Raw genomic sequence first — 25231 nt, 5'->3', positions numbered from 1 at the left:
TTTTTTGCTCATCCATTTCGTCATGCAGTTGTGATGTTCCTAATGACATGTTGTGAAGTAACATAGGCGTTGTCCGGAAAAGTCAATCGCGCAGCTTCACTTCCCACTTCGGTTAACTACCTCGTTACGAGTGAGTGTTCATCGTCTGACACACATGGCAAAAACGAATTTATGACGCGGTGTGCACCTGCGCTTTCTACATTCGTATTTTCGAGCGCGAGTATTTTCTGGCATGGAGTTTGAAAATGGGGGAGCACTCGTAAATCCGCGCCACGAATGATTGTACGTGCGTACGCATGGGAAAACATGCGAAAGAATGCGAAAGTGTACATGTACGTGTATACATAACTGCAAGTGTAATTGCAAAGTTAAGTATAAGTTTGTTTGTACGCATGCGAAAATGCACATTTACGCTGCTTCTCCCCTGTACGCATATATGCACAACGCATTCACGCTGTCATTCCCCCGTGTGCGCATGTCCGTATGCGGCCCCTTCCCGCCCCTGCGCCATTTTTTAAAAAATATATTCACTTAAGAAGCGTTTGCGCAAAATATATCGCCTTTTTTCCACATTTTTTCCCACTTTTAAAAGATTAAATGAGTATATGTTTATAAAGGCAGATTACTCCTGTCACTCCATTTTCCCCACAATTTGTTTTTTCCCCCAGTCGTGCGCGTTTCTTTTTAACATCTGATTTTGCCGCACTACATCAGCCATTTTGTATTGTTCGCGCGGTTGCACTGCAAAAATGTTTATTGCAACAGGTGGTGCGTTGGAGTAGACACCAACACAGTTCCCCGCTCCGGCATGCATCACACCTGCACGTAAAGGTAAATGCAAAAATTGGATAAACTGTTACATCTTTGTCGTACCTCTGGCTAACATTCGACCAATTTGGCTCCCCCTTTTGTGATGAATTTTCCCCCCTTGATGTACCCGCGCTTTATTCACGAAACAGAACATCTTCGCGAAGCTGCGTTTTATGCACACAGGTTGCCGACGCATTTGCACCTCTCACCGCCATGTTTCGCAGCTGAAGGGAGCGCAAAAGGGATAACGTACAACAAAACAGCAACGTAAGCAGTGGTTACTGTGTGGCCGTGTTGCAGCCATAAGGATCAGAGAGAGGAAACGCGAAAGGAAGTAGCAACACAGCAAATAAGGCAGCGCAGCGCCCTATCTCCGGCCCCACGCACGGTGAACAAACTGTATCGCGCGAACGCAGCAAGTACTGGCACACACTCTTATCCGATCAGCCGCTTGTCCCACTCCTTCACTACCAAATCGCTCTCCCCCCTCGCAAACATGTTTCCGGACCCGTCGCAAAACTATGAAAAATTGAAGGTGGAAAAAAGTTTTGACGAAACAAATGACACGGCGCCGGATAGCGTAAGTAGGCTGTACACCATAGATGGCTACACGAGCGAAAGCATAGGAATTACTCAGCCGCAGTACAAGGAATATTATAGCTACCCAAATGCCATAGTTCAAGAGTATGAGCATAAGAGTAACACCCCGTCTATGTCCTTCGGGTGCCCAGGAAATCCATTCAGTTGTAAGCCCCCCAGTCCAAAGGTATTTATTCGAAGAGTAGAAAATAAAAAACGCAAAGTGTGCAATAAGAAGTGCACCTCCTTGAATAGCTCCTTTGCTCAAGACATTAATCCCTATGTTGTGTACCCAAGTAATTCCATTAATGAAAATAATGTGGGGGAGTTCAGTTATACTATGCCCCTTAGCGATGCGGATAAGAATGTCCCCTTTGGAGGGAAATATGTAGCTGACCAGAACAACAGATTGACGTATGCCTACCTGTCAGATGACTTGAACTATTCGCTGAATGGCCAATTCATGAACCTTGACAATAGCTACATGAATGTTCCGCTGTGCGTGCGCGAGTCCTTCCAGAACAACGACGCTTTCAACGCCATCAACGGGGGGTTCCCCCTGCACCGGGTAGGAAGTGCTCAGCGTGATGCGGTCGCGTAGTTGCATTGTCGCGTAGTTACATCGCTACGTAGTTGCATTGTCACGTAGTTGCCCCGCCGCTTAGCTGCATCGCCTCCCCCATTTTATCCACCCCTACGCACTGCGCGGCTAACTCCCCTCCCCTTTACACCACTCCCCGCAGGGCGGCGAGCTTCACCTAAACAACGGCCTCCCCCAAGAAATGGATGTGACGTGCCACATAACCCCCAAGGACGTGGTCAGATACATCCACAACTTCATAAAGTACATTTTCAAAGTGATCAAATTGGCTTTCGCAAAAATAAACAGGGATCTCAACACGAAGGAAATTTATTTCGACCCTACCATGCCACCTGTGCACGAAATGGACATTGATTGCGAAGTGTGCAGAAAAAAGTATGGGGAGATTTTAATGGATGCCCATCAAAGAGATTGCATAAGCTTCTTCGAAGGGGTTGATGAGTCTCGCACCATTTTTAACAAGCTATGGGATATCATAAACAACTGGCTAGATGGAAAGGACACTAATAAAATGGACTTCTTAAAGGATAAGGAAAAGATCAAAGAAATGGTCCAACAAAACAGCAAAGAGTTTGAGGAGGTGTACTACAAGCTGGGCAACTTTCCCAAAGATGAGAATGGGAAAATTGAGTTGCCCCAATTTAGCAACTTCGAGAGGCACAGTGTGATGTTGATGTGAGGAGACCACATTTGGGTGACTACCAGGAGGGGGAAGGTGCACAGCTAGGTGACCCATTTTACGATGGCAGTCGAATGGTCTTCCCCAATTATTGTTTTTTTTTGTTTTTTTTTGTTTTTGTTTTTGTTTTTTTTTATGTGGAGGTGTGCACATGCATACGGGGTTACCTCTCTGGGCGTGTTTGTTCTACGCTTTATTCGAGCGTATCTTTCTGCGCGTGAGTATTTATATGCATTAGAGGGGGAGGTGAAGTGGGGCTCCCTGGCTGCAGGTTACATATTGCAAGCTGCATACTGCAGGGAAATTTTCCTTTCCGTTATCACCCCGTTATTTAAAATTTTTTTTTTTTCTTTCTTTTTAAATATTTTAAAATTTAAGAGTAATAATTAACCGACATTTGTGTTTCTCCAACAGTGCTGTTTTGTATTTTTGAGTATCATTTGATGGAGGTCTTTTTTTTTTTCTTTTTTTTTTTTTGTTTCCATTTTGTTGTGTACCCTTTTGTATATGCTGCATCGTTTCCCACAACGCATTTGTTTCTGTTTTGTTTTTTTTGAAGGCATCGTTATTTGCTTAAGTTGAAGTGGTTATTGGTTGCCTCTTCATTTGTGAGCAGAATGAAGGGCACCACGGCGTAGCGTCGAACGCGATGGGGTGATGTGCGCGCAGAGTGGCCGTTGCCGCTTCGCCGTATGCACATGCATAGGTGCGTTACGATGGGGGAGAAAAAAAAAACACACGGTAAAGTGTAGTATAGGGAGGTGTGGCATAAGGCAGCGTGGCAACTGTAGCGTAACAACTGCCGCATGGCATTGTGCGTTTATCCCGCCGCGGGGACGCCTCACGAGGAGTGCTCCTGGGGGGCGTAATTATTCCAGTTCTCGTTTTGCAGCTTGGTGGTGGTGGCGGCCTGTGCGTCATTTTTGGCCTGATTTGCGAGCAGCTTCAACTTGAGTTTCTCGTTAATGGCATCAATGAAATCATCCGTGAAGAGGTAGTCCTTCTCGGTGACATTTTTAAGCCCCTTTATGCAGGCAGCAAGGTCCTTGGGCATGAGTCCATCCTCTACAGTTTCTATGCAAGCCCTTTCGAGAGCATAACAGAAGAGTTGGAGGGGCTGGTTCTGGTCTAATTTGGCTCTATGTTGTAACCCCCTTGTCCAGGCAAAGATAGAAGCAATAGGATTGGTAGAAGTTTTTTCTCCCCTTTGATGGCATCGATAATGACGTGTAACGGTTCCATGTGCTGCTTCTGACACGCAAGTAACTCCATCGGGGCACACGAGGATGGAGCTCATTAGCCCTAGGCTCCCATAGCCTTGTGCAACTGCATCGGATTGAATATCTCCATCGTAGTTTTTACAAGCCCATACAAATCCCCCTTCAGATTTTAGCACCTGAGCGACCATATCATCGATCAGTTTGTGTTCATACCATAAGTTGTGCTGCTCAAATAGGTTGCGAAATTTCTGGTCATAAATTTTTTGGAAAATTTCCATAAATAGCCCATCGTATATTTTGAGTATAGTACTTTTGGTGCTCATATAAACAGGCATCTTTAAATCTAGTGCATACTGGAAGCACGAGAGGGCGAAGTTGGTGATGGACTCCTCAGTATTATACATCCCTAGACAAACCCCCGGTGATTTGAAGTGGAAGATTTCTTCCCTCATCACTTGCGAGTTATCATCTGGTGTAAAAACAATTTCGAATTTCCCACTTTTTTCTATTTTTAATGATTTCTGCTTGTACTGGTCAGCATAGGCATGTCTTCCTATAACGATTGGCTTCTTCCAGTTGGGAATTAGCCTCGGGATGTTCTTTATCAAAATGGGTGCTCTGAATACCGTGCCGTCCAGTATATTTCTTATGGTTCCGTTGGGGCTTTTCCACATTTTTTTTAAGTTAAATTCTTTGACTCTCGCTGCATCGGGGGTTATTGTTGCACATTTAATGCCTACAGATGACTTTTTTATTTCTTCTGCTGCTTCTAACGTCACTTGGTCATTCGTTTTGTCTCTATTTTCGATGGAAAGGTCAAAGTACTTTATGTTCAGATCCAAGTATGGAAGGATTAGCTTCTCTTTGATTTCTTTCCAAATAATTTTGGTCATTTCGTCTCCGTCTAGCTCCACGACTGGGTTGGCGACCTTCACCTTCCCGTGGATGTTGAACGCCGCGCTTTTGCTCGCATATCGCCTGGTGGCGCTTTGCAGTAAGCGGCTACTCCGCAGCAGCGCGCTTCCTCCCATTTTGCGGTGTGGTGAGGCGGCGAAGTGTTGAAGCGGCGACGTGGCGGCTTTTCTCACGTGACTCACGGGAGTTTCCCCTGGGGGGTGGTAACTCCTCTTTTGTGTGCACCCAGCCGATGGGGATCCCCTCCGTTTGCGGAAAATGCCTCAGGAAAAGGGTTTTCCCCTTCGTTATTAATCTGATAGGCGAAGGTGGAGCCGCGCTTGGCAGAAGTGCTGTGCAGTGGCACGTTTCACCTGCTTCGCCGCTTCTCCGCTTCTCTGCACGTTTGGCGTTCACTTCGGGGTGGATGTAGCGTGGCCCTGTTTATGCGCTTTATTTGGCTTCGTCACTATCGGTTCGCCGCTACTGTAGCGCTTTATTTACTACCGGCTTTTTCCCGACGTCGCTCCGGAACAAATTGAAGAAAACAACCTGCAGTGTATCCCTTTGTGCATCGGTGGAAAAAAGCGAACGAAGAGGGGGGAACAAACGTTATGGAAAATTTCTTCGCCTTGGGATAGAGCACCCTGCGCGAGGAAAGTATTCCTCTTTCGGGGTGTTTTTTTTTTCAGCATGAATAGGTAATAAATGGGGGGGTATCTAATGTGCTGCGCAAAAAGGGGTTGCCTCAAAAAAGGTAGCACCAAGAAGGCTGCACATAGTCGCGCCGGAGTGTCACTTCGTGGGAGACCCCCGCTGACGTCATCACACAGGGCGTATGTACGTGGTGTAGGGGCGAAGTGGTGGGGAACAAACTGTGTGGGTTGATTATTTTTCCTTCCCGCGCCTGTTCAGGAAGGCACTGCTTGCTCATAGCGGGGCCCCGGTGCCTCCCAGCAGTGGTGCTAAAAAAAAAAAAAAGCATGTGCAAATTGGCGGCAGCAAAGTGCAAACTGAAACGTGCAAACCGAAACGTGCAAACCGAAACGTGCAAACCGCTCTTCACATCGTTTGTGTGCCCTTCTCGGGTTTCTACCCCCGCCGGGATGAGGGAAGCGAAACTATTTCGGCGCACTTCCCCAAGTGGATAAGTGAACAGTGCTCCTCTTCACACTACATGCTCGGTACGTTTCACAAAAAATAAAAATGCAAAAACGTGGCAATTAACGTGGCAATTTATGCCGATTGGGCATATTAAAAAAGTCCCGCTTCACATTTTTTTTTTTTTCCAACTCTCTATGACCCTCAGAAATGGTTAATCCATAATCTGCAAAAAATGTAGAAGGATACATCAACCTGTACGCACTTTATCCCAATTGGCTAGGGGGGGGGATAAACTTTTTGTTTTCCCTCTGACACTGCTTTAGTGAAATCCCAAGTAGGGGGTAACGAACATATGTATTTTTATTTGATATGTGTACCTATCAACGTACATACATTGCTTGCGCGAAGGGAGATAGGCAAATGTAACATGAATTCGTGTAGCACCGTGAACACCCAACAGAAGCATGTGAGAAAAAAAAAAAAAAAAAAAAAAAAAAAAAAAATGCTTTTAATTTTGTGAGGCTCCCCCTTTTTTTTTTTTTTATTTACTTTTAACACCTGCGTGAGAACCCGAACCGTATGAGCACGGCGTGTATCGATTGCTTTTCCTTCCCCTTCCGGAGTTGATACTTTGCCCAAGTTGCTCATCTTCATGTAAGGGGGAGAGGGGCCGATACACCAGTGTACATCACCTGATTCGGTGTCAGTGCCATTTTTTTCGCCGCAGAAAGTGGGGACATCCACAAAGTGTTTGGAGAAGGCCGGAAGTGTAGCCCGGTGGTTCGCCCATTTCTCCTCGCCTCTCCACCACGCCGCTTCTTTTTTTTTTTCCCGCTTTTCCGCGTTAACCCCATTAAGGGACCCTCTTCGCACTGCTGGGCGGCGAATTCAGCGTGTGCGTTGTCACGCATATATTCGTGGAAGGCTGGCCGAATCGATTGAGGCATTTCGTTTGCCACAAATCGCGATGGCCCTTTGTATCCTTTCAGTTGCACGAGTAACGGAACAGTTTAAAAAAAACGCCTAATTAGTTTTGCTTTCATCCACAGGAATTGGCAGCACGTGGAGGGGTACACTTCTCTCCTCCCTAAACTACTTGATCATTTCCTTCGTCCATTTTGCCCCATTTTTGAACCATTCCTTTGGAGACGCACAAAAAGGTCCCCTTTTTCTTTTAACAGACGACTTTTGCCTTTGTTCTGCGTTTGGGGAGGAGCTCCCCCCCGTCTGTTTGTACTTTGCACGTCATTATATGCCAATGTGTGTGTGCCACCGTCGTATGGGCGATGTACCAGTGTAGAACTGTACAACGGTTTACGCTGCGTCCCACGGGAGGGGCTCTGCACAGCCGTCTGCTTTGCTTTCCCCAATTTGAGTTGTTCGCGCCGCGGCGCATGATCTTCGGTCACCCCGTCCACGTAACTTTGAACATCCGTCCTCCTGCCAAAGTGAAAATAGCCTGGCGGTTAAGCAGTAGGGTAAAAAAAAAAAAATAATAAATAAGCAAATAAATAAATAAAAAATAAATGAATAAAATGGGCTCCTTCGAGTTGGACAAAATGCTAAAGAAGAATGACGATTTTAACTCATTTTACGAATGTAGGAAAAATGAAAATGAGGTGAGCAAAATGTCTGTGGGTGGGTTGAGTAGGAGCCCCGGTTGCGGGGTGGGGGAGAGGGACAAGGGCCTCCACAAGGGGGCCGCCATAAATGATCACCCCGCTGGAGAGAAGGATGCCGTGCAGTCATTTGGCAACACACGTCACAGTCATAACGTAGGAAATAACTTCATTCGGGGGGGGGCCCCAAATGGTGGGAATGGCCCCAATGACGCGGTGGTGACGTCTGGAAGTGAACTGGGGGAAGAGGAGGAAGAGGAGGAGGAAGAGGGAGAAGATGAAGAAGATGAAGATGAAGAAGACGAGGAAGACGAGGAAGACGAAGAAGATTCCAGCTGCATAGAATGCGTCTCAAACGATGACAATTCGTATTACTCCCTCTACGAGGGGTATAAAACGAATTACATAATGGAGTCCCTGTTTGATAAAAACTCATTTGTGTATTTCCTGGTGCCATTTAACAAATACAGCTATACGAGTTATTACACGAATTGGAACAAGCTAAGCTTTCGCATGTACGCTTCCCTAAACTCTGTGCAGGAGAGGCCTTTTAAAAGAAAGAGGAAAATAAACTACGTAGGGAGGTGCGGAAGTGACAGTAATGCGAGCGAAGTGGTTATGTTGGAGGGAACACGTGCTGCGTTGGCGGACCAGGAGAGGGGGCGAAGCGGTCCCCAAAAAGGGGCAAACAGCGGTTCCCCTGCACTTGACGTCCGGAAGAATAATGGGAAAGTGGCCAGTACAGAGGTGGGATCCCCCCTAAGTGTACAACATGCCGCACAACTGAGCAACCACTACAGTGATGCCGAAGACGTCAATTTTAGGAACCCCCTTATCCGAATGATGAATAATTTTTTGTACTTCCTCCTGTTAAGTGAGTTCTTCACCTTTAACGAGTTAATCAAGTTAATGCCCCTGTGCAAGTGCTCGTATGAAATTTTTAATCGTTTCTTCTACGTCAATGTGCATGTGAATCCGTTCAGACAGAATGTGAAGGACATTATACGGTTTTTAAATGAGAATAAAGAGTACCAGTTTTATATTTTGAAGGGGGCGAATTGTGTGGAGGACAACTGGGAGAGTCGCCTCGACCAGAAGAGGGAGCTACTCACTTGCGAGTCCGCCATCTGTGGGGTGCACGACTCTGAGGAGGGTCCCTCAAAGGGGGGCCAAACCTCAAGCACAGAAGAACCCACTTTAAACAAGGCAGAAGGGGTTAGCGGTGGGAATGCGGATGGACAGCATGGGGTACTCCCCCGAAGTGATGTCAGCGAGAACAGAGAAATGGAAGAAAGCGGTGCAGGTAATAACCGCAAGAAAAGCCAACACCCAACAAAGGAGGGAGGAAAACCACCCGGGGAGACAACCCAAAGTAGTAGTACCCCCCTGGAGAAAGCAAAAGAAGAGTGTAAAAAAAATGAAGAAAATGTGCTATACACAAATAACATAATGAATATGAGGTACTTGTTCAGCCTCTACGAATTCATCCGCATCTATTTAAGCAAAGACAACAGAGAGGGGGTAACCTTTTGCACCTCCGAGGATCAATTTAAACGTAGCTCCAACAGAAAGAGGGACCTTTTTTACGATGACGTTTTTCCCTATGGAAATAAAATAACCTCCTTTGAATATAAAATAAAATTAAAGAAACATGTACAGAGGAGATGGAACTTAAAAAGCAACTACGTGCATGAGAATTACTTTCAACATAAGACGGGGGGGTCAAATGGCCCTCACACAGGAGTCCTAAAATTGATTCACAACAAGCAGAGTCAGCTGTACCCCTCGTTTAGTTCCTTCCTCTCCATGGACAAATGTGGGTATTTAAATTTGTGGAAGGTGAACGATGTGAATTCGTTGCTTCCTACTCGTTTGCTGGAGGCGCAGCTGACGTGGGAGGGGCAGAAAGCCCTCGCCCCCAGGGATGCGGTGAACCTCAGGGACGACTCCTTTTTGGTGGCCGACGAGTCGGCGGTATATGTCTTCTCGTTGGGAGGTAAGTCGAGTGGAAGAGCTAGCTCTGTGTGTGTGTTGTTCACCCTGGGAACTGCACCCTGAGTATTGCACCCCGTGTATTGCACCCCGTGTATTGCACCCCTCGAATTGCACCCCATGATTCACCCCATCGTAATTGCTACCCCCCCACAGGAACGACCCCCATACCGGCGAAGCGAATCGCGCAGCTGGACGCGCACCAAATCAGCGAAGGAGGAAAAGTGAAAAACGTAGTGATGAGTGACAAGGGGAAATGCAGCGTGGGACTGAGCCAAGCCATATGCTACCGCGTAGACCTGGAGAGCGGGGCAGTGGAGAGCGAAAAACGGCTAATGGAAGATTTGAAGAAAATTGCCTGCTTCGATTACAACACGAACATTGTAATGAGCAAAAAGAACATCCTTATTGACGATAGGAGAATGGCAAACTACGTCTCCTACGTGAATTATAACCTAATTGACTACGACAATGATAAAAAATATTTTAACAGTGAAAATTATTTCCACGATTTTAGCCTAACGGGCATATCTCTAACTTCCTTAAATTCGAATAACTCCATTTTTCTATTCGACCTGAGGTACAAGTACCCCTCCACGTGTCTACACTACGAGAGTGCCATCACAGAAACGCACAGCTCCAATCAAAATGAGAAAATCCATTATTTGCTCAATTTGAAGAGAAGTTTCAACTCCAGGCACTACTGCAGTAATAAGAAGTATAGTGGCTTCCACGACAATATCATTTTGAATCCGTTGGTAACGCGCCAAAAGGGGGAAGGAAGTCAAGGAGAGGAAAATTTCGTGAAGGATAAAATCCTTTCTGATGAGTCATTCATTTATACCATTGTAAAGGAGGGAAGGGAGAGAGAATTCGAGGCGGGGGACTTACCTACTTCGTACCTGAACATGTGGAGGTGGTGTGATAAAAGGCAATTTAAAACGTTTTTTCATTATTATGAAGATATCACATCTGGAAGGAGGAATTATACAGACATGTTCGTTTCATCCCCATCTGAGAATGTATCATCGTCTTACGTCAGTGTGGGAGGTAGTGGCGCATCCAACTTGGGAGGTGACTTTCTTTCCTCTGGGCAGGCCGCAGACGCTGCAGACGCCGCAAACGCCGCGGACGCCAGTGCAGGGCCTTACTACTACAGAACGCTCACTTTTGATCAAATATACAAATTTGTGGACACTCCAAATCATTTATTCCTCACCTATGAGCGTTCGAACTACGTGCACTCGCTGTTGTCTCCTTCGCACGGGCTCGAGCTGAAGAGCTCCCTCAAGGAGGTCCCCTTTTTCATGCACCCCACCAATTTGTGAGGGGCCCATGTAGGGTAGCTCTGTTAGAGGCGACATATTTGGGGTAGCCCCGTTAAAGGCGAGCTATGTGGAGTAGCGCCATGTGGAGGCACTCCATGTGGCTCCCCCCTCCCTCTTGACAACCGCCATCACCACCACATCGTTTGCACCACGTGTTTTTGCGCTTTTACACACCACAAAAAAAAAAAAAAAACCTAATTGAACGAATGCGCAAAGGATGCATTCCGCCCGCACGTGAAAATTTTGAATCACCAGTGGAATGATAGTAGGCCGCCCGGCAGTCCATCCTCCCATGTCTCGGTCAATCCACCGCGCCGCCTAACCAAATGGGAAGAGAAGAATCCCCATTTGCAGCCGAGTTGGGTGCCGGTGGACAATGTGTGCACATTGGGGGGATACCCCCGCGCTGGTTCCCCGGGGGGTTTTTGCTTCAAGCAAAGTGAAAGTCAGGGGAAGTAAACCATAAGTGTACAAAAATAAAGAGAACCTCTCTCCCCCAAAGGAAAAACCATATTTGCATTTTTACAAACTAGGTGTGTTCCGTTTTATCAAATTGTACGAAAAATAGGAGGTGGTGAAAAAGTCGTTTCTTCCATTTTTTTCCATTTAAAAATCACAATTGTGAAAAAAAAAAAAAAAAAAAAAAATTTGCACACCATTCGCCGATGCAGATATTTACATAGTGGAACTTGCGAAGGTGAGTGCCCCCAAAAAAAGGGAACCAACACGATGGAGACATCTTTTCTAAGAACTATTTTAACTCTTTGAATGACTTTCTGAGTAAGCAGCAGAAGGTGGTGAAGGGGAGTCCCTTATTTAGGCCGTTTACGTAATCGTCAAATTTGTTTAGCCGGGGCGCGGTTTCGATGGCTACGGGGGGGGGGCGGCGGAAAGGGCGTGGAGTGGAGCTGTGCGTGCACAACGGGGGTGCTCAACGTGCGTGTTTAACATGCGCACATAACGTGCGCGCATAAACCGTTTGCTCGCCCCTCCCAGGTGGGACGGGACGGCCGTTTAAAAAAACGACTGGGCGAACCTTCGTAGGTCCCGTTGTGCAAAGCGACGGTGGCTCGATATTTCTTCTGAGGATCGCCTGGCTGAATATTCGAAAACTCGATTGCTATTTTGTCATCTGTAGGGTGATGAAAATAATGAGGGGGATAAGCAATTGGAGCTGTTTTTGCAAAAGGGGGAAGAAGTGAGAGCAGACTCTGCCACAGACTCAGTTGTAAGTGGTTCAAAGAGATCACCGCTGCTCGCTTGCACACGTCTACGTAGACGAGCGATGCCCCGAGGGGGAGCACCCCCGCAAGGGGAACGCGTGGTGTGCGGGGACCTTGCAATATGATTTCAAATCCGAGCAGATTGTAGAGGGTGCTCAGTTTTCTTTTCCACTCGTTTTGGATGTAGTCCTTGTGCAGCTTGACTGTGTTGTACTCTACGGAGGGATCACCCGAGGTGGCGAAAAGGGGAAAAATGGAGTGGAGTGAAAATGGAGTGAAAATGGAATGGCCATCCGGATGACGGAAACGTGTGCACATCTTTCCAGCGAGTGAAAAAGTTCACACAGGGGATGTACCCAACTTGGAGGAGTCGAAATTTTTTAAAATTAAATTCAGTTGCTCGTTAATTTCTTCAATCAGCTTGGGGTATTCGTCCAGCTTTTTCTCCTCTTCCTGCGGAGGGGTCACAAGCATAGAGGCACATGTGTAGTTGTGCTTTTGGGGGTAAATTGGCAACTGCCGGGGGCGCCAACTTGTTTTGCCTCCCACCATCACGCTCTCCTTCAGCTCTGTGACTAGGACGGTATTGGCTTCGATTTCTTTAGGGGTATGAAAAAAGGGGTATGAAAAAAGGAGGTATCTCGTGTAGTACGACGTGTAGTATGCCGTGTTACATGACATGTTGTGTATCATCTGGTACGATGTAAGTTACGGGGTGGGCTACACAACTGGGAGAAGCGAGGCCGAAGGGAAAACCGCGCACGTGTTGAGGCAGCACACATGTAGGGGTGTGTCTGCCCGTTTAAAGCTGCACAGGGGTACGTGGGCAGACCGTTAGCAGTCATGCCGATCAGTGCGTGTCCTTTCTCTTCCTCCCCCTCCTCCGCCTGCTCCTCCACTTGTCAATATTTGCCATACCGTGGGTTATCCTGTTTATTGAGCTTTTCTTCTCCCTCGTTTTGTTTTTCATGATTTCAATTTGTTCTGCGCGGGGGGGAGGGAAGTTCGAATGGCACGATCGAAGTGGCATAGTCGCGGTGGCATAGTAAACGTGGCACAGTCGACGTGGCACAATCACATCACAGATGAGGCGGCCAATAAGCATGCCCTCCCCGAGGCCACCTTCACAGGGCTCCCCCGGCTCATCCCCAATGGGACTTACTTTTCTCATTTTCGATGTACGCTATTAAGTCGTTGTACTGCTTTTCGTTTTCTTCCACCATCTGATTCAGCTGCTGCTGCAGCGCCCGCTTTACCTCGTTGTTGTTAATCACCTCCTCCATTTCGAAGAGTCAAGTGCTCTGTGTGTGAGAAACGTATTTTTATGTTTTTCCTTTTGGGGAAAATTGGAATGACTTCCTACCCTTTTTGTTACCTTTTTTTTCGAGATACATGCGACTTATGGCACACTCAATTTATGCAACACAAGGGAAGCGAATTCATTTCTGTGAAATGCTTCACCATTTGAAAGGGCTGCAAAATAGCGGGGCAGCCCCTACGTGCATATTTTTCGGCACTCACTTGGCGCGGTTACAGCGGCGGGAAAAAGGAAAAGGAAAAAGTTACAAATCTGGACGGGGACGAAGTGGAGGGGAAAATAGCTGACTTGATGCTTTGCGTGAAAATTACGAGCGCGGCTCACTTGGTGAAACGAAGAAGGAAAATTGGCAGGTGGATGGATGAAGGGATGAGCGGACGAACGGACTGACTCATCGCAACGCAGTCACCCCCGCATGTACCCCTTCCGCCGCGTCAGCCTAATAATTCACTGTCTTACCTTTTCGCCTTATTAATTGCTAAAAAAGGAGGGGCATGCAAATTGGAGGCACTCCGATTATGCCTCGTTCGCTGAGAATAAAGGGGAGACCCCCGGTTGGTCCAAATGGGCGACGAAATTGTGAAGGGGTAAAGAAGGAATCTTTCCGCTTATCATTCGAAATGAAGGAGTAGACCCTACGTGCGCCTCGCGCGTCAAGTTGGGAGCTGACCGGATTATGTCTGCGTGTGGCCGTCTATTCACCTCACCCGCTTGCTTCCCATGCGCCACTGCGATCTGCCCTTCCTCCCGCGTTTGCACCTTGCATACGCCTGTTCCCACCGAACGGGTGTGTAAATGGCATGAAAATATTTCCCCCGGGGAAAACAGAAAAGGGAAAAATAACGACTAAAAAAAAGAGCGTAGTTGGGAGTGCCGCGAGGAATAATTGCAGCTTATGTACAGTGAGAAAAAAAAAAAAAATATAAAAAAAAAATTGGTGATACGCAAAATACCAAGTGGGATTTGAACAGATGAGCGAAAGGGAAAAAATTATGACTCCCTGTTTCTCCCTTTTTTTTTTTTTTTCTCCCAAATGGGGTTTATTCGTCGGGGGGGAATATCGCGCGGGAAACACAAACCGAGGAAAAGGGAACATAAGAAGGCTGCTCTTTTTTTTTGGGGGGGGGTCCTGAAAGGATTTTTTTTTTTTTTTTTTTTTCATTAAATTGTGGCAAAACGAAAATATTGACGCTTCCGTTTTGTACCGTGTCGCCATTTGGGGACCCATCGCTTTACTCATTATTCGAGGGGAAGACCCCTTCCGATTCCATCCTCCTTAACGTGTCTTGCAGGAAATGCACATTTTGGTCAATCTTGGAGTTGATCAGCTTGATGTTTTGCTCGGCGAGGCTGATTGTGTCGTCTAGCTTGCTTTGCTGCTTTTCCAAATCTGAGAAATGGGCGGTGGGGGGAGGAGTGAAGAGGTGTGTGTTTGGTGTCACGCCGTTTCTGTGGGGACATATACACCCCGGCATAGATGAACATATACACGCTTATACAGATGAACACATTTTCCCTGCGCCCACCGTTGAGCCTGGAGGAGAAGGACTGCGCGTTGTCGTGCACCCGCTTGAGTTGGTGAAGCCTTGCCAGCACGTTTGGAATTATGTGGTGAGTCTTTTTCCAGAGGTCTAAGATTTTAAAAAGCTCATCAATGGACTCTTCGTAATTTCCTCTATCTTTGGAGACGTTTAAAAGATCCTTTTTGAATTTTTTTAAGTTCAAAAATTCAGATTGCAGATTCTGCATTTTCTTTTTCACATTTTCCAATTTGATGGAATCTAGCAGGCTCAGTTTGTTGTATAAATCTAGGATGGCATGATTGAGGTCATCATATGGAAGCATGGCCATTTTATCTACCCCCAAGGCCTTTTCAATATCTGCAATTTTTCTTTCCAGCGTTAGGAGGTGGGCGGTTTGAATTTCCTTTTCTTTCCCGTTTTGCAGGGTGTAGATGTGTACGTGCTTTGGAAGGGAGTCCCCGCGTATGTCCTTTTGGATGCCCTTTTGAATATTCCCATTGCTCTGCTTGCTGCCCTTTTCCCCAGTTGGTTCTCCTTTTTTGGGGAAAGCATCATCCCAGTTCTGCAGCCGGTCGAGGATAGCTCTCACCACTTCTTTGTTACAACCCTCAGGAGAAGTAGCGACCCCCCCTTGGGGCGCCATTTTCTCCACCTTCTCCGTCTTCAGCAATGTTCTCAAATTGTCATCATTTATCATATCGTCGATGTCATTTTTTAGCGAAAAAAGTTCCAGCAGTATTTCGGGTGGCTCTCGGTTATGCATAATTTTCTTAACAATTTGTTCATGCTCTGTTACATCTTCGTTTAATTTGTCGTATGGGTGATCCGGGTCGTACGCTTCCCTCTTCCTATTGGCTAAATCGTTAATGTAGGCAGTTATGTCTTCCACTTCGCATTTCAACTTTTGCAAATAAGATAGAGGGTCGTCTAAATTGGCCGACCCGTTCTGACCATATTCATACTGCGTAGAGTTGTTGTATTTTAATTTTGCAGGATCTACTTCGATGACTAAACCGTTATTATGATAATGCTTAAAGATTTTGTTTTTGTAAAACTCGTAAGAATATAGTGGTTTGTTCATGGGGCTTTCGTCCAATATGTCGCTCTGTTTTTTTTTTTTTTTTTCATCTGATATACTGCTATTGTTATTGTTATTGTTATTGTTATTTTCGCCTTTTGAGTTTGCCCGAAACAGAGGATTTACTTCCTTCTCTTTTGAGTCCTCCGTGGCGGCGGCTAGCATGCTCGATAAGTAGGTGTCCAGCGGGGACGAATATATGTTAACATTTATTTCGTCCAAAAAATGCTTATTCATGGTGACTACATCTTTATACAATTCGTTCGCTTCATTGTGACAGATGGTGTAGTTGGACGTGTCTGGAATATATTCGTAGACATCCTTCTCCTGTGAGGTAAAAAAGAAGTCCCGCATATCTACTTTTAAATTTTCTTTCGTTATTTTTTTGTTTCTGCTCGAGATGGTTTCTCCCTTCTTTGCGTCGTTATACGTATCGTTTGGTTTGAAATACTTGTGTTTTATTTTTTGTCCTCCATCTTTTTGGCTTTCTCCCCGCACACTGTGTGGTGGCTTCTCATCAACGGGGTAATCATCGCGCGTACTTGCAATAGTGTTTTTTTCTTCTTCCTTTTTTTCCTCGTCTATGGAGGTTGCGGATAAGTTGCTGCCTTGCGCCTTTGGTTCTTCTTTTCCGTGCGAGTTGTCCACATCGTTTGGGGCATCTTTTGGGGTGCCTCCTTCGGACTGCTTTTCCGAGCCATTCTGCTGAGCCTTCTCACGTGTGACGTTTTCCCCGGACTGTTCACTTTTCGCACTATGCTCGCGCCCACTGCTGTGGTCGCCTTGGTCGCCTCGGTCACCGCCATCGCTACCATCGCTTCCGTCTTTTCCCTTCCCCTCTGCGCCCGAGTTGCTTCCCGCCGCTTTGTTCATGTCCCCCCTGTCTGAGAAGCCCTTAGGGTGCGCGCCCTGATTAGCCTAACCGCTTCTTCTTAAAGTGTAAACAATTTATGATTCAAAAAGAAGGTTTTTTTTTTTTTTTTTTTTTTATTAACTGTTCATAATTTTTTTTTTCACCTAGCTAGCTTTTTTCACTTATAATATTTTCACTTTTCCCCTTTGATCGTTGCAACGTTAATTATGTGGAATGGCAAAACAACAAAAATGTGCAAAAAGGAGGAAAAGAAGAAAAAAGGGGATACACACACATCCGCGTGAAAAATTAGCACAACGAGGTGAGCAAAAAGGGACATTTTACGTTTGTGCAAAAATTGTAGGCATTATGTGAAAAAAATTGTCCTTTTTCGTCAGCATTTTCTTCCCCATTTGAAGAAAATTACAAGAAAGGCAGCAAATGGTGTTTTCTATTTTTTGTCATGAGGGACATATAGATTTGCTAAAAAAAAAAGAGTGGAAAAAATAAAGCAAATTAAAAGCACGAATTGGGCAGGACGGTTGCAAAAGGAGAGGAGGATTTTTTTTTTTTTTTTACATTGGTGTCCCACTGGTACACTAACCTTTCCGCATGCTGGCCATTTTGGGGGGGCCTATACGCAACTGTTGTGCGCTTAGATTTTTTCCCCCTTATAAAAAAGCGCATTAAGGGGTAAAGCAACAGAGTGGTAATTCTTCTGTGCTTGTTTTGTATTCTCATTAAACATGCATTCACTTATGTGCGTGACTTTGTCTGCTTTGTTTGACGAAGAGTGATAACACAGCATTGAAGCATACTATGCAACATTTTTGCTAAAATTTGAACGTTCTGCGTGCCGATTGCATGATCATTTCGGCGCATTGTCCTGCGCATGGTTGAAATGTTACGTGTATTTTTATTTGCCCATTTTTGTAATGTCTAAGGGGCAATAAGCAGTTGCGCCTTTTAACCAATGTGCAGCCGTTTTCGCCAGTCAGGGATTTCGGGGACTTCAGGGATTTTTTTTTTTTAAACCTTTTTACATAAATGGTGTAGCTGTAAGAGGTGTATTTATAGCAATCCTCCACAGGACAGTAGAAGATGGACAAGTTGATGCGATTCGTTTGTTAGCGCAGGGCGGCACCTCTCCCTGACAGAGCGTCTTTGCATTTTATTTTACCCAATTATGAAAATGTTACAACCGTTTTAACCTGCTTTAAATGGTGTGTAATGAATGGGAGAGGTTCTTTTTTTTTTTGGACATAGGAGGGAACACCTAAATTAAGCCGCACTTAAAGGGTGAACTGCTTCCTTACCATGTTGACGAATTAGCAATTGGGGGAAGGGTTCCCTTTTGTGCGCATAAACATGACATAATTTTTTTACATGCTTAATGGCATATGCAAAAAAAGGAGTCGTCCCCTGGTGGTGTAAAATTTCACGTGTGTGTGTTTTCTCTACATTTTTAACGCAGCAGAGCATGCGATTGGATAGATGAAAAAGGTCAGCTGGTAAAATTTTGCCGCACGTTTCTTTTTTCCTTTTCATCAGTCATTTTAACCATTTGCGTGAATAAGGCGGTGTTAACTGTTTGCGCCCATGGAGGGGAGCAGGGGGCACCGGACACACGTTATGAAACTCCTGACGAGTGGGGCCATGTTTAGCGTGCGTTTGGTTTGGTTTGCCATGTTTGGCTTCATTTCGTTCCGTTTCGTCCCGTTTCGTCCCGTTTCGCCTTGATTGCCTTTTCCGTTCCCCTTTCTGGCGAAATGTAGTCATAACCTGAAATGTACATGCCCCAACCGGGGGAAATCATACTCCGTGAAACACCTCGCGGGGGGTACATTTCAACAAAAAGGGGGAAAAAAAAAAAAAAACAGTGACTTCGCATGTGTATAACACATCAAACGTGTGCCCAAATTGGAAGTTCAGGGAGAGGGGAGAAAAACAGGACGTTACATAATTAGATATTTTTTCCCAGTTAGTACGCCTATCGTATGTTCAAGTTGCAAAGCATCAAAACGGTTTTCACTACGCTGGCGTTTAAAAAATACCAAAAAAATGGTGAATATGTTGTCACCACGCGTTTAAAACCACGTAACGTGTTTGAACGCCTTTCATACGAGCGTATACGCCCGTACTTGTGCGCTCATCATGTGAATGCTCTAAATGAGTCATTTTTTGACGATTTAAAAAAAAAAAAACTTTCCTACTCGTGCTTGTGAAACAACCCTTACGATGGGCAGTTAGTCACGAATAGCGCACAGTTGCTGAAGGCAAATGCGGGTTTAAAAAAAATAAAATAAAAATAAAGAAAAATAAAACGAAATAAAAGCTCCAGAGCGTGTATTGCATATGTATATACGTATAACGTAGCATATCAGCGCGTATGGATTTGACTGTTCGTACAAAAAAAAAAAAAAAAAAAAGATTATAAAAAAAGAAAAAATTTAAGTTCGCAACTCACATTTATGTAATTTCCAAATTGTATATTATATGCATATATGTATTCATCACTATTTTTGCTTCCTTTTTTTTCCTTTTTTTTTTTTTTTTCTTTTCTTTTTTCCTCTTTTTTGCTTTTTTTTTTTGTTTGATAATGATATTTTTATTTGTTTTTCAAACAGCCAATTACGATTTGCTATTCAAGGGCATACAAGGAAGTATGCGCTGACCCAAAGCAAAGCTGCTCACAGAATTTTACATACATATGCATATACTAGTATACATGGTATAGTGAATGTGTCATAATCCCCAAGCTACGTTTTTTTTTTTTTTCTTCCCCTTTTTTGCTTATTAAGTTGGTTTTTTGTTTTTCTCCATTTATTTCTTGTGTACGTACGTTCACTCGATCTTATCCCCCCCTCCCGACCTCTGACGTGTACCGTTCACCAAAGCTTTACTGATTTTTGCATAGTTAAATTATTTAATTTAGAAAGTCCGGCCCACCTTTATGTTAACGCGTAGTAAGTGAGGAGGGAAAAGGAGTAGAAGGGCACGGATCGAAAAAAAATAACTTTGTGCGGCGAATAAAAGTAAGTTGAGAGGAAAAAAAAAGGTTAAGCGGCGTGAAGGAAACGCAGAAAAGGGGGAAGCGAAAAAGTCCCTGCTCCAGGAAATTGCAAAACAAGCGCATACACAGCAGTGTGAGCAGCGTGAGCAGAGTGAGCGGCGCGAAGGGGCCGCCACCCGTTTGATCGCGCGTGGTACGTGTAACCACTCGTTATATGCGTAGCCAATGTGCGTTGCGCGAATGAGTATATATATATATATATATATATATATATATATATATATTTTTCTCTTTTCCCCCACTATGAAGCAGGTTCGCGAAAAAGAAAAAAACTAAATAAGGAAAAATGGGTAAGAGCGAGAAAAATCGAAAAATGCGCGCCGCGTGAATGTGTAAACGTGTGGGTGGGGTGTGCGCAAGATGTAGGCACTGCCGCTCCAACGAAGCGGCATGGATGGGTTTCAACCACAAAACGCTTACATGAGCAGACAACGGTTTGAAGCCCGTCCAAAGGGATGCAACCCCGGGGTGTTATTTTGTGGAGTCACCGCGTGCGCACTTATCGGAGCACTCACGAAAGGGGTGGTGTTACCCTGCCCACTTTGCGTGGACTGACTTGCCATTTGTTATCCGCTTCTCCCCTCTCCCCCTTCAGTGAGATTCCTCAATTTGATCAAGCCGGTTATGTTTCTGCTGCCGGAGGTGCAGTCGCCAGACAGGAAGTTGCCATTTAAAGAAAAGCTGCTATGGACAGCCGTGTCTTTGTTTGTCTTTCTCATATGTTGCCAAATACCGCTGTACGGCATCGTGACGAGTAAATCGAGTGACCCGTTTTATTGGATGCGTGTGATTTTGGCTTCCAACAGAGGAACCTTAATGGAATTGGGAATATCCCCCATAGTAACAAGTGGCATGGTAATGCAGCTATTGGCAGGTTCAAAGATAATAGACGTGGATCAGAGCTTGAAGGAGGATAGAACCCTTTTTCAAGGAGCGCAGAAGTTGCTAGGATTGTTAATAACCCTAGGAGAAGCCATCGCCTATGTGATTAGCGGGATTTATGGGAACATATCCGAAATAGGAACAGGACACGCCATCATCATTATACTACAGTTATTTTTTGCAGGAGTGGTGGTCATCCTATTGGATGAGTTACTACAGAAGGGTTACGGATTAGGGTCAGGTATTTCCCTATTTATAGCAACAAATATTTGTGAAACGATTATGTGGAAGTCCTTTAGCCCAACCACCATCAACACAGATAAGGGAATCGAATTTGAAGGAGCAATTATTTCTCTAGTGTACTGTCTCTTTACAGAATCAAATAAAATATCTGCCTTGAAAAAAGCTTTCTATAGAACCCATGCACCTAATGTTACCAATTTGTTGGCCACCATCTTAGTATTTCTCATTGTTATTTACCTCCAAGGATTTAGAGTGGACCTGTCTGTTAAATATCAAAGCGTACGAGGCCAGCAGGGGACTTACCCTATAAAGCTATTCTACACGAGCAACATCCCCATCATTTTGCAAACGGCTTTAGTGTCCAATTTGTATTTTTTCTCCCAAATATTATACAAACGGTTTAAGGATAGCATTTTGGTGAATATTTTGGGACAATGGCAGGAAGTTGAGTCTAGTGGGACCTCCATTCCGATTGGTGGAATAGCTTATTACATCTCCCCTCCGAACTCCTTTGCTGATATTACGAATGACCCGTTCCACACCCTGGTGTATATTTCCTTTGTCCTTGTGGCATGTGCCTTTTTTTCGAAGACGTGGATTGAAGTGTCTGGTAGCTCGGCTAAAGATGTTGCGAAGCAATTGCGGGATCAGCAAATTGGCATGAGGGGCTATAGAGACACGCCTACATCCCTAACCAGAGTTTTCAATCGATATATCCCCACCGCTGCAGCTTTTGGGGGCATGTGCATTGGCGCGCTGACGATTTTGGCCGATTTCCTGGGGGCCTTGGGAAGTGGCACGGGTATTCTGCTCGCCGTCACCATAATATACCAGTTTTACGAAATGCTCGTCAAGGAGCAGGAGAAGGCGGCTTCGCTGTTTTAGGCCACGCAGGAGTAGCGGCGGGAGTAGCGGCAGCAGTAGTAGCAGTGGCAGCGCCAGTAGCAGTACCACCGCCCGGTGCAGTGGCAGCGCATCGGATCGGATAACCCTTTGCAGAGCGAGTCATCATCTTCGCGCTTCGCGGTTGGGCGCGGCTTTTTTGTGGACTCGGCTCGCCCCAGCGTTTTGGAGAAGGTTACCTGGGGTAGCTCAGCATTTTGGGACAGGCTTCCCAGCTCGCATTTTTCTCCTGCATTTCCCCCCCCTTTTTTTTTTAAATGTCATGATGGGGGGGATGCTTCTGCGCGAGCAGTGCACGTTGTAATAATGGAGGCGCCCCGCGTGCGCGAAGACAGCGCGTAGCAAGCAGGCACTCAGCGTATAGCCAGCAGGCACTCACCTTATAGCCAGCGCGTTACTGGAGTGCATATAGTTAAACCCTCCCCCCTCTGTATGGAGATTTACCCCCATCAGAGTTATCCTCCCTTACGTGTGTATTTTCCCCCCCCCTTGTACATCACTGCATAGAGGGAAAAAAAAAAAAAAAAAGGGATTAACATAATCCACCGCGCTTTTTACTCTCTCCATCTGTGTTTCTTTCTCCTCTCATCGTCCCACTCGTTACATTTCATACCCTTTTGAAATATTTGAATACATTTTATCAAACTAAGAATAACGCAAAAGCAGAGGAAAAAAAAATCTGTACAAAAAAAATTGTATATTAAAATGGGTGCAGTTGTTCGTTTACCTCGGCGGGTGCAGGTGCCCTGGTTTGAGGCTCACATGGGGTAAACTGAACGGGGGCGAACTGGTGGCTCGGTTCGCTTGGAAAGGTGAGGTGTGCCAAGTAAGCGGTAGGGTTAGCGGCGCACCAAGTGGAGCCCGAATGATCTCCCTGGTTAATTCGCCACAACTGCAGTGTAGAAAGCGTCCACAGAGCAAACGAGGGCATTATATGGATGACACCATAAGGGGCACCCGTGGAAGGCACCTCGATTGGGACGCCGTAGCACCCGCCACGCAATGCACATGTTGCGAAAATGGGTGGATCAAACGAACAAACTGTAGTCCAATATTCTGAAGGACTTCACCATTTCGTTAAAGGTGTCCCACTCGGGATGAATGTTCATTTCCTCCTTGGGCACATTCCAAGTTATTAGCACATCTGCATTGTGCTCCTCCAGGGGGAAAATACAAATGTATAGTAAAACAGGTTCATACTCACCAGAGTTATCTTTTTTAATTTTCTGCCTGCCAACTAGGAGGATGTAGCTCCCTTGCGAGTGAGACACTGAATGGTTGCTCGTTATGATGGCACTTTCCACACTTTCGTTTTCTTTTGCTAAATCGTAGAAGTAGAATTTTCCCTTTTCCTGTATATCCACATTTTGGAAGCAGAGGATTTCTATGATGAGACATTTGTCCTCGAACTTGTGGACGTAGACTTCTTGGTTGTCTGGGATGATTCTGAAGCGCGACGCGTCCAGGTAGTCGTCCGGGATGTTCATTTTGATGAACCGGTTGAAGAAGTGGCTCTCGCGCAGCGCCTCCGCCATGGGGGGAGCGGTGTGGCTGATAGGCTAGTTGGTTAGTTGGTTAGCTGGCTGGTTAGCTCGTTAACTGGTAAGCTGCTTAACCTTTTTGCGGTGCGCGCTCCAATTGCCGGGCCGTTCGGAAGGTAGATCTCCCCCCTTGTGCAAAAATGGAACTGTCGTTTTGCCCCACCAGAAAAAAAAAAAAAAAAACCTCCCTCAAACTTCACTCACACTTCCCTCAATCGTGTTTGCGCTCCTCTTCTTGGCCTCTTCCGTTTTCTCAAATTCGCAGGGGCGATGTTGAAAGATATGTAGAAAAAGTGAAGCGGTGGATTAATTATTTATTTTTTTTTTCCCCCTTTTGGGAATAAAATAACTTCCAGGGGAGGGGAATAATCGAGCGCCCTTTACTTCTTTCGCTTCTTTCGCTTCTTTCGCTTTTTTTGCTTCTTTTTTTTGGGGGCGCGCGGCACATTTCGTCGGCTCAGCGGAAGCGATCGGGCGTATTCACTAAAAAGTATAATTATTTGCATACATTTGCGCGTGCATGAATGTGCTGAGGTGATCCACCAAAACTGAGCGCCCATGCGAGTGGCACCTCTTCCGCATGTCCACAACGACTCACCGAGGTAGTCGGGCAGGTGGACGTCTCCCTCGACTGACAGCTGCCCCCTGCCCTGCAACATCAGAGAGGGTTCTCAAATGTTGAGCAAATGGTAAGAACGCCTTTCCAATGTTGTTGCGGAGTTCTTTTATAATAGTTCCCTTCTGGTGACATCCTTTCTCGCTACATACATATGTCACTTTCGTTGGGGCCGTAACAATGAATGGTGGTCCAAACAGCTTTCCTTGGACATCCCTTTGGGGAAGAACCTTTGCTGCGCTGCACACATGTGGAGCCCTCTATGAAATTGTTACGTTGAGGGGAAGGTTGGAGGGAAAACATAACGACGATGTGTTTATGTGACCCTCTCATGGGTATATGCGCTTGGTTTCGCCTGCCTCCGTGTCCACTTGGAATGTTACGGACCCAGTTCATCAAAAAGAAAAGGAATATCTGGGGAGGTGCTTCTTCACATAGCGCTCTACCATACAGTGGTAATTTCTGTGTGATCAGTTTATGCCACCTCAAAGGGGTGGCAATTTCTACTGGAGAAACTTACGTCGTGGAGAGCCCAACAGGTGGGAGCCAATAAAGGCAACCCCCTTTGGGTGTTCTTGCACCTAACGTGTATGCACGTATATACGCATGTGAAACCATCCCTGTATCTTTGCGTAGTTGGATATGCCCCCTTGGATGCGTCCAATTCGTGTTAATAAAAAATTGGAGTGAGCTTTTTTCTCCCCGTTGACCCACCTCCAAGAAGGGTGATTCTCACGTGGTTCACATGAGAGTAGCCCCCTGGGATGCATGACTATAGATAGGCGCTCCTCATGAGTTAGTTTTCCTTTCCAGCCTTTTTAGAAGCCGGCAGGGGGGGCAAACGCCAGGGGGGAATTCATAAACGGACGGCTAGTATCCCTACGCACATATGTGCATGTACGAATAGGCACACATGCTTAAGCGGTGTTCCGATATGGAGGGGCGAATCATTTTAAACACATAATTTTGCGGCCATAAAATGGTCACTCCATACAGCATGGGGGAATGCGTTTCCGCTGAGGAGGTAAATAGGACAGGGCTGTTCAGAGAGGGGCTTTGACTGCTCGCACATCAGCTAGTCTATAACTCGACGCTTTTTACGCGTTAAGAGGGTAACGTTTCGCACAGATGGCCTTAACGCCCTCTTTGTTT

The 25231-nt window shown here is 45.7% G+C and overlaps 7 protein-coding genes across 7 annotated transcripts, besides 17 other annotated features; 3 read left to right on the top strand and 4 right to left on the bottom strand.

The window, feature by feature from the left end:
• Window positions 1-1306: 1306 nt before the first annotated feature.
• PVX_083180 (hypothetical protein, conserved) lies at window positions 1307-2669 on the top strand (the record flags this gene model as incomplete). The annotated part of the gene is made up of 2 exons (XM_001614185.1): window positions 1307-1957; window positions 2133-2669. The coding sequence occupies 2 exons, from the start codon at window positions 1307-1309 to the stop codon at window positions 2667-2669; spliced, it is 1188 nt and encodes a 395-aa protein (XP_001614235.1).
• Window positions 2670-3224: 555 nt separating this feature from the next.
• PVX_083185 (isocitrate dehydrogenase) lies at window positions 3225-4920 on the bottom strand (the record flags this gene model as incomplete). Its single annotated transcript, XM_001614186.1, has 1 exon — window positions 3225-4920. One exon carries the CDS (start codon window positions 4918-4920, stop codon window positions 3511-3513), a length of 1410 nt encoding a protein of 469 aa, XP_001614236.1. The 3' UTR covers window positions 3225-3510.
• Window positions 3440-3464: a microsatellite.
• A 2502-nt stretch (window positions 4921-7422) lies between the features above and the next one.
• Window positions 7423-10826, top strand: PVX_083190 (hypothetical protein, conserved; the record flags this gene model as incomplete). The annotated part of the gene is made up of 2 exons (XM_001614187.1): window positions 7423-9502; window positions 9655-10826. 2 exons carry the CDS (start codon window positions 7423-7425, stop codon window positions 10824-10826), a joined length of 3252 nt encoding a protein of 1083 aa, XP_001614237.1.
• Window positions 7974-7994: a microsatellite.
• Window positions 10522-10542: a microsatellite.
• A 751-nt stretch (window positions 10827-11577) lies between the features above and the next one.
• PVX_083195 (hypothetical protein, conserved) lies at window positions 11578-13332 on the bottom strand (the record flags this gene model as incomplete). Its single annotated transcript, XM_001614188.1, has 7 exons — window positions 11578-11696; window positions 11863-11958; window positions 12163-12264; window positions 12406-12502; window positions 12599-12648; window positions 12968-13033; window positions 13212-13332. The coding sequence occupies 7 exons, from the start codon at window positions 13330-13332 to the stop codon at window positions 11578-11580; spliced, it is 651 nt and encodes a 216-aa protein (XP_001614238.1).
• Window positions 11781-11816: a microsatellite.
• Window positions 12920-12993: a microsatellite.
• Window positions 13333-13733: 401 nt separating the features above from the next.
• Window positions 13734-13766: a microsatellite.
• Window positions 13767-14599: 833 nt separating this feature from the next.
• PVX_083200 (hypothetical protein, conserved) lies at window positions 14600-16841 on the bottom strand (the record flags this gene model as incomplete). Its single annotated transcript, XM_001614189.1, has 2 exons — window positions 14600-14757; window positions 14894-16841. 2 exons carry the CDS (start codon window positions 16839-16841, stop codon window positions 14600-14602), a joined length of 2106 nt encoding a protein of 701 aa, XP_001614239.1.
• Window positions 14783-14808: a microsatellite.
• Window positions 15250-15276: a microsatellite.
• Window positions 15389-15411: a microsatellite.
• Window positions 15765-15796: a microsatellite.
• Window positions 16279-16302: a microsatellite.
• Window positions 16842-17308: 467 nt separating the features above from the next.
• Window positions 17309-17334: a microsatellite.
• Window positions 17335-17435: 101 nt separating this feature from the next.
• Window positions 17436-17465: a microsatellite.
• A 2789-nt stretch (window positions 17466-20254) lies between these two features.
• Window positions 20255-20275: a microsatellite.
• A 48-nt stretch (window positions 20276-20323) lies between these two features.
• Window positions 20324-20346: a microsatellite.
• A 172-nt stretch (window positions 20347-20518) lies between these two features.
• On the top strand, window positions 20519-21904 carry PVX_083205 (protein transport protein Sec61 alpha subunit (Pfsec61), putative; the record flags this gene model as incomplete). The annotated part of the gene is made up of 1 exon (XM_001614190.1): window positions 20519-21904. The coding sequence occupies one exon, from the start codon at window positions 20519-20521 to the stop codon at window positions 21902-21904; it is 1386 nt and encodes a 461-aa protein (XP_001614240.1).
• Window positions 21905-22344: 440 nt separating this feature from the next.
• Window positions 22345-22366: a microsatellite.
• Window positions 22367-22950: 584 nt separating this feature from the next.
• Window positions 22951-23457, bottom strand: PVX_083210 (Ran-interacting Mog1 domain containing protein; the record flags this gene model as incomplete). Its single annotated transcript, XM_001614191.1, has 1 exon — window positions 22951-23457. The coding sequence occupies one exon, from the start codon at window positions 23455-23457 to the stop codon at window positions 22951-22953; it is 507 nt and encodes a 168-aa protein (XP_001614241.1).
• Window positions 23458-24896: 1439 nt separating this feature from the next.
• Window positions 24897-24925: a microsatellite.
• The last annotated feature ends 306 nt before the right edge of the window (window positions 24926-25231 follow it).

This window comes from Plasmodium vivax, chromosome 12 (genome assembly GCF_000002415.2).
Source record: "Plasmodium vivax chromosome 12, whole genome shotgun sequence".
NCBI classification, from domain to species: Eukaryota; Apicomplexa; class Aconoidasida; order Haemosporida; family Plasmodiidae; genus Plasmodium; species Plasmodium vivax.
Note: the sequence above shows the minus strand (reverse complement) of the source record. Positions and strands in the feature narration are given on the sequence as shown.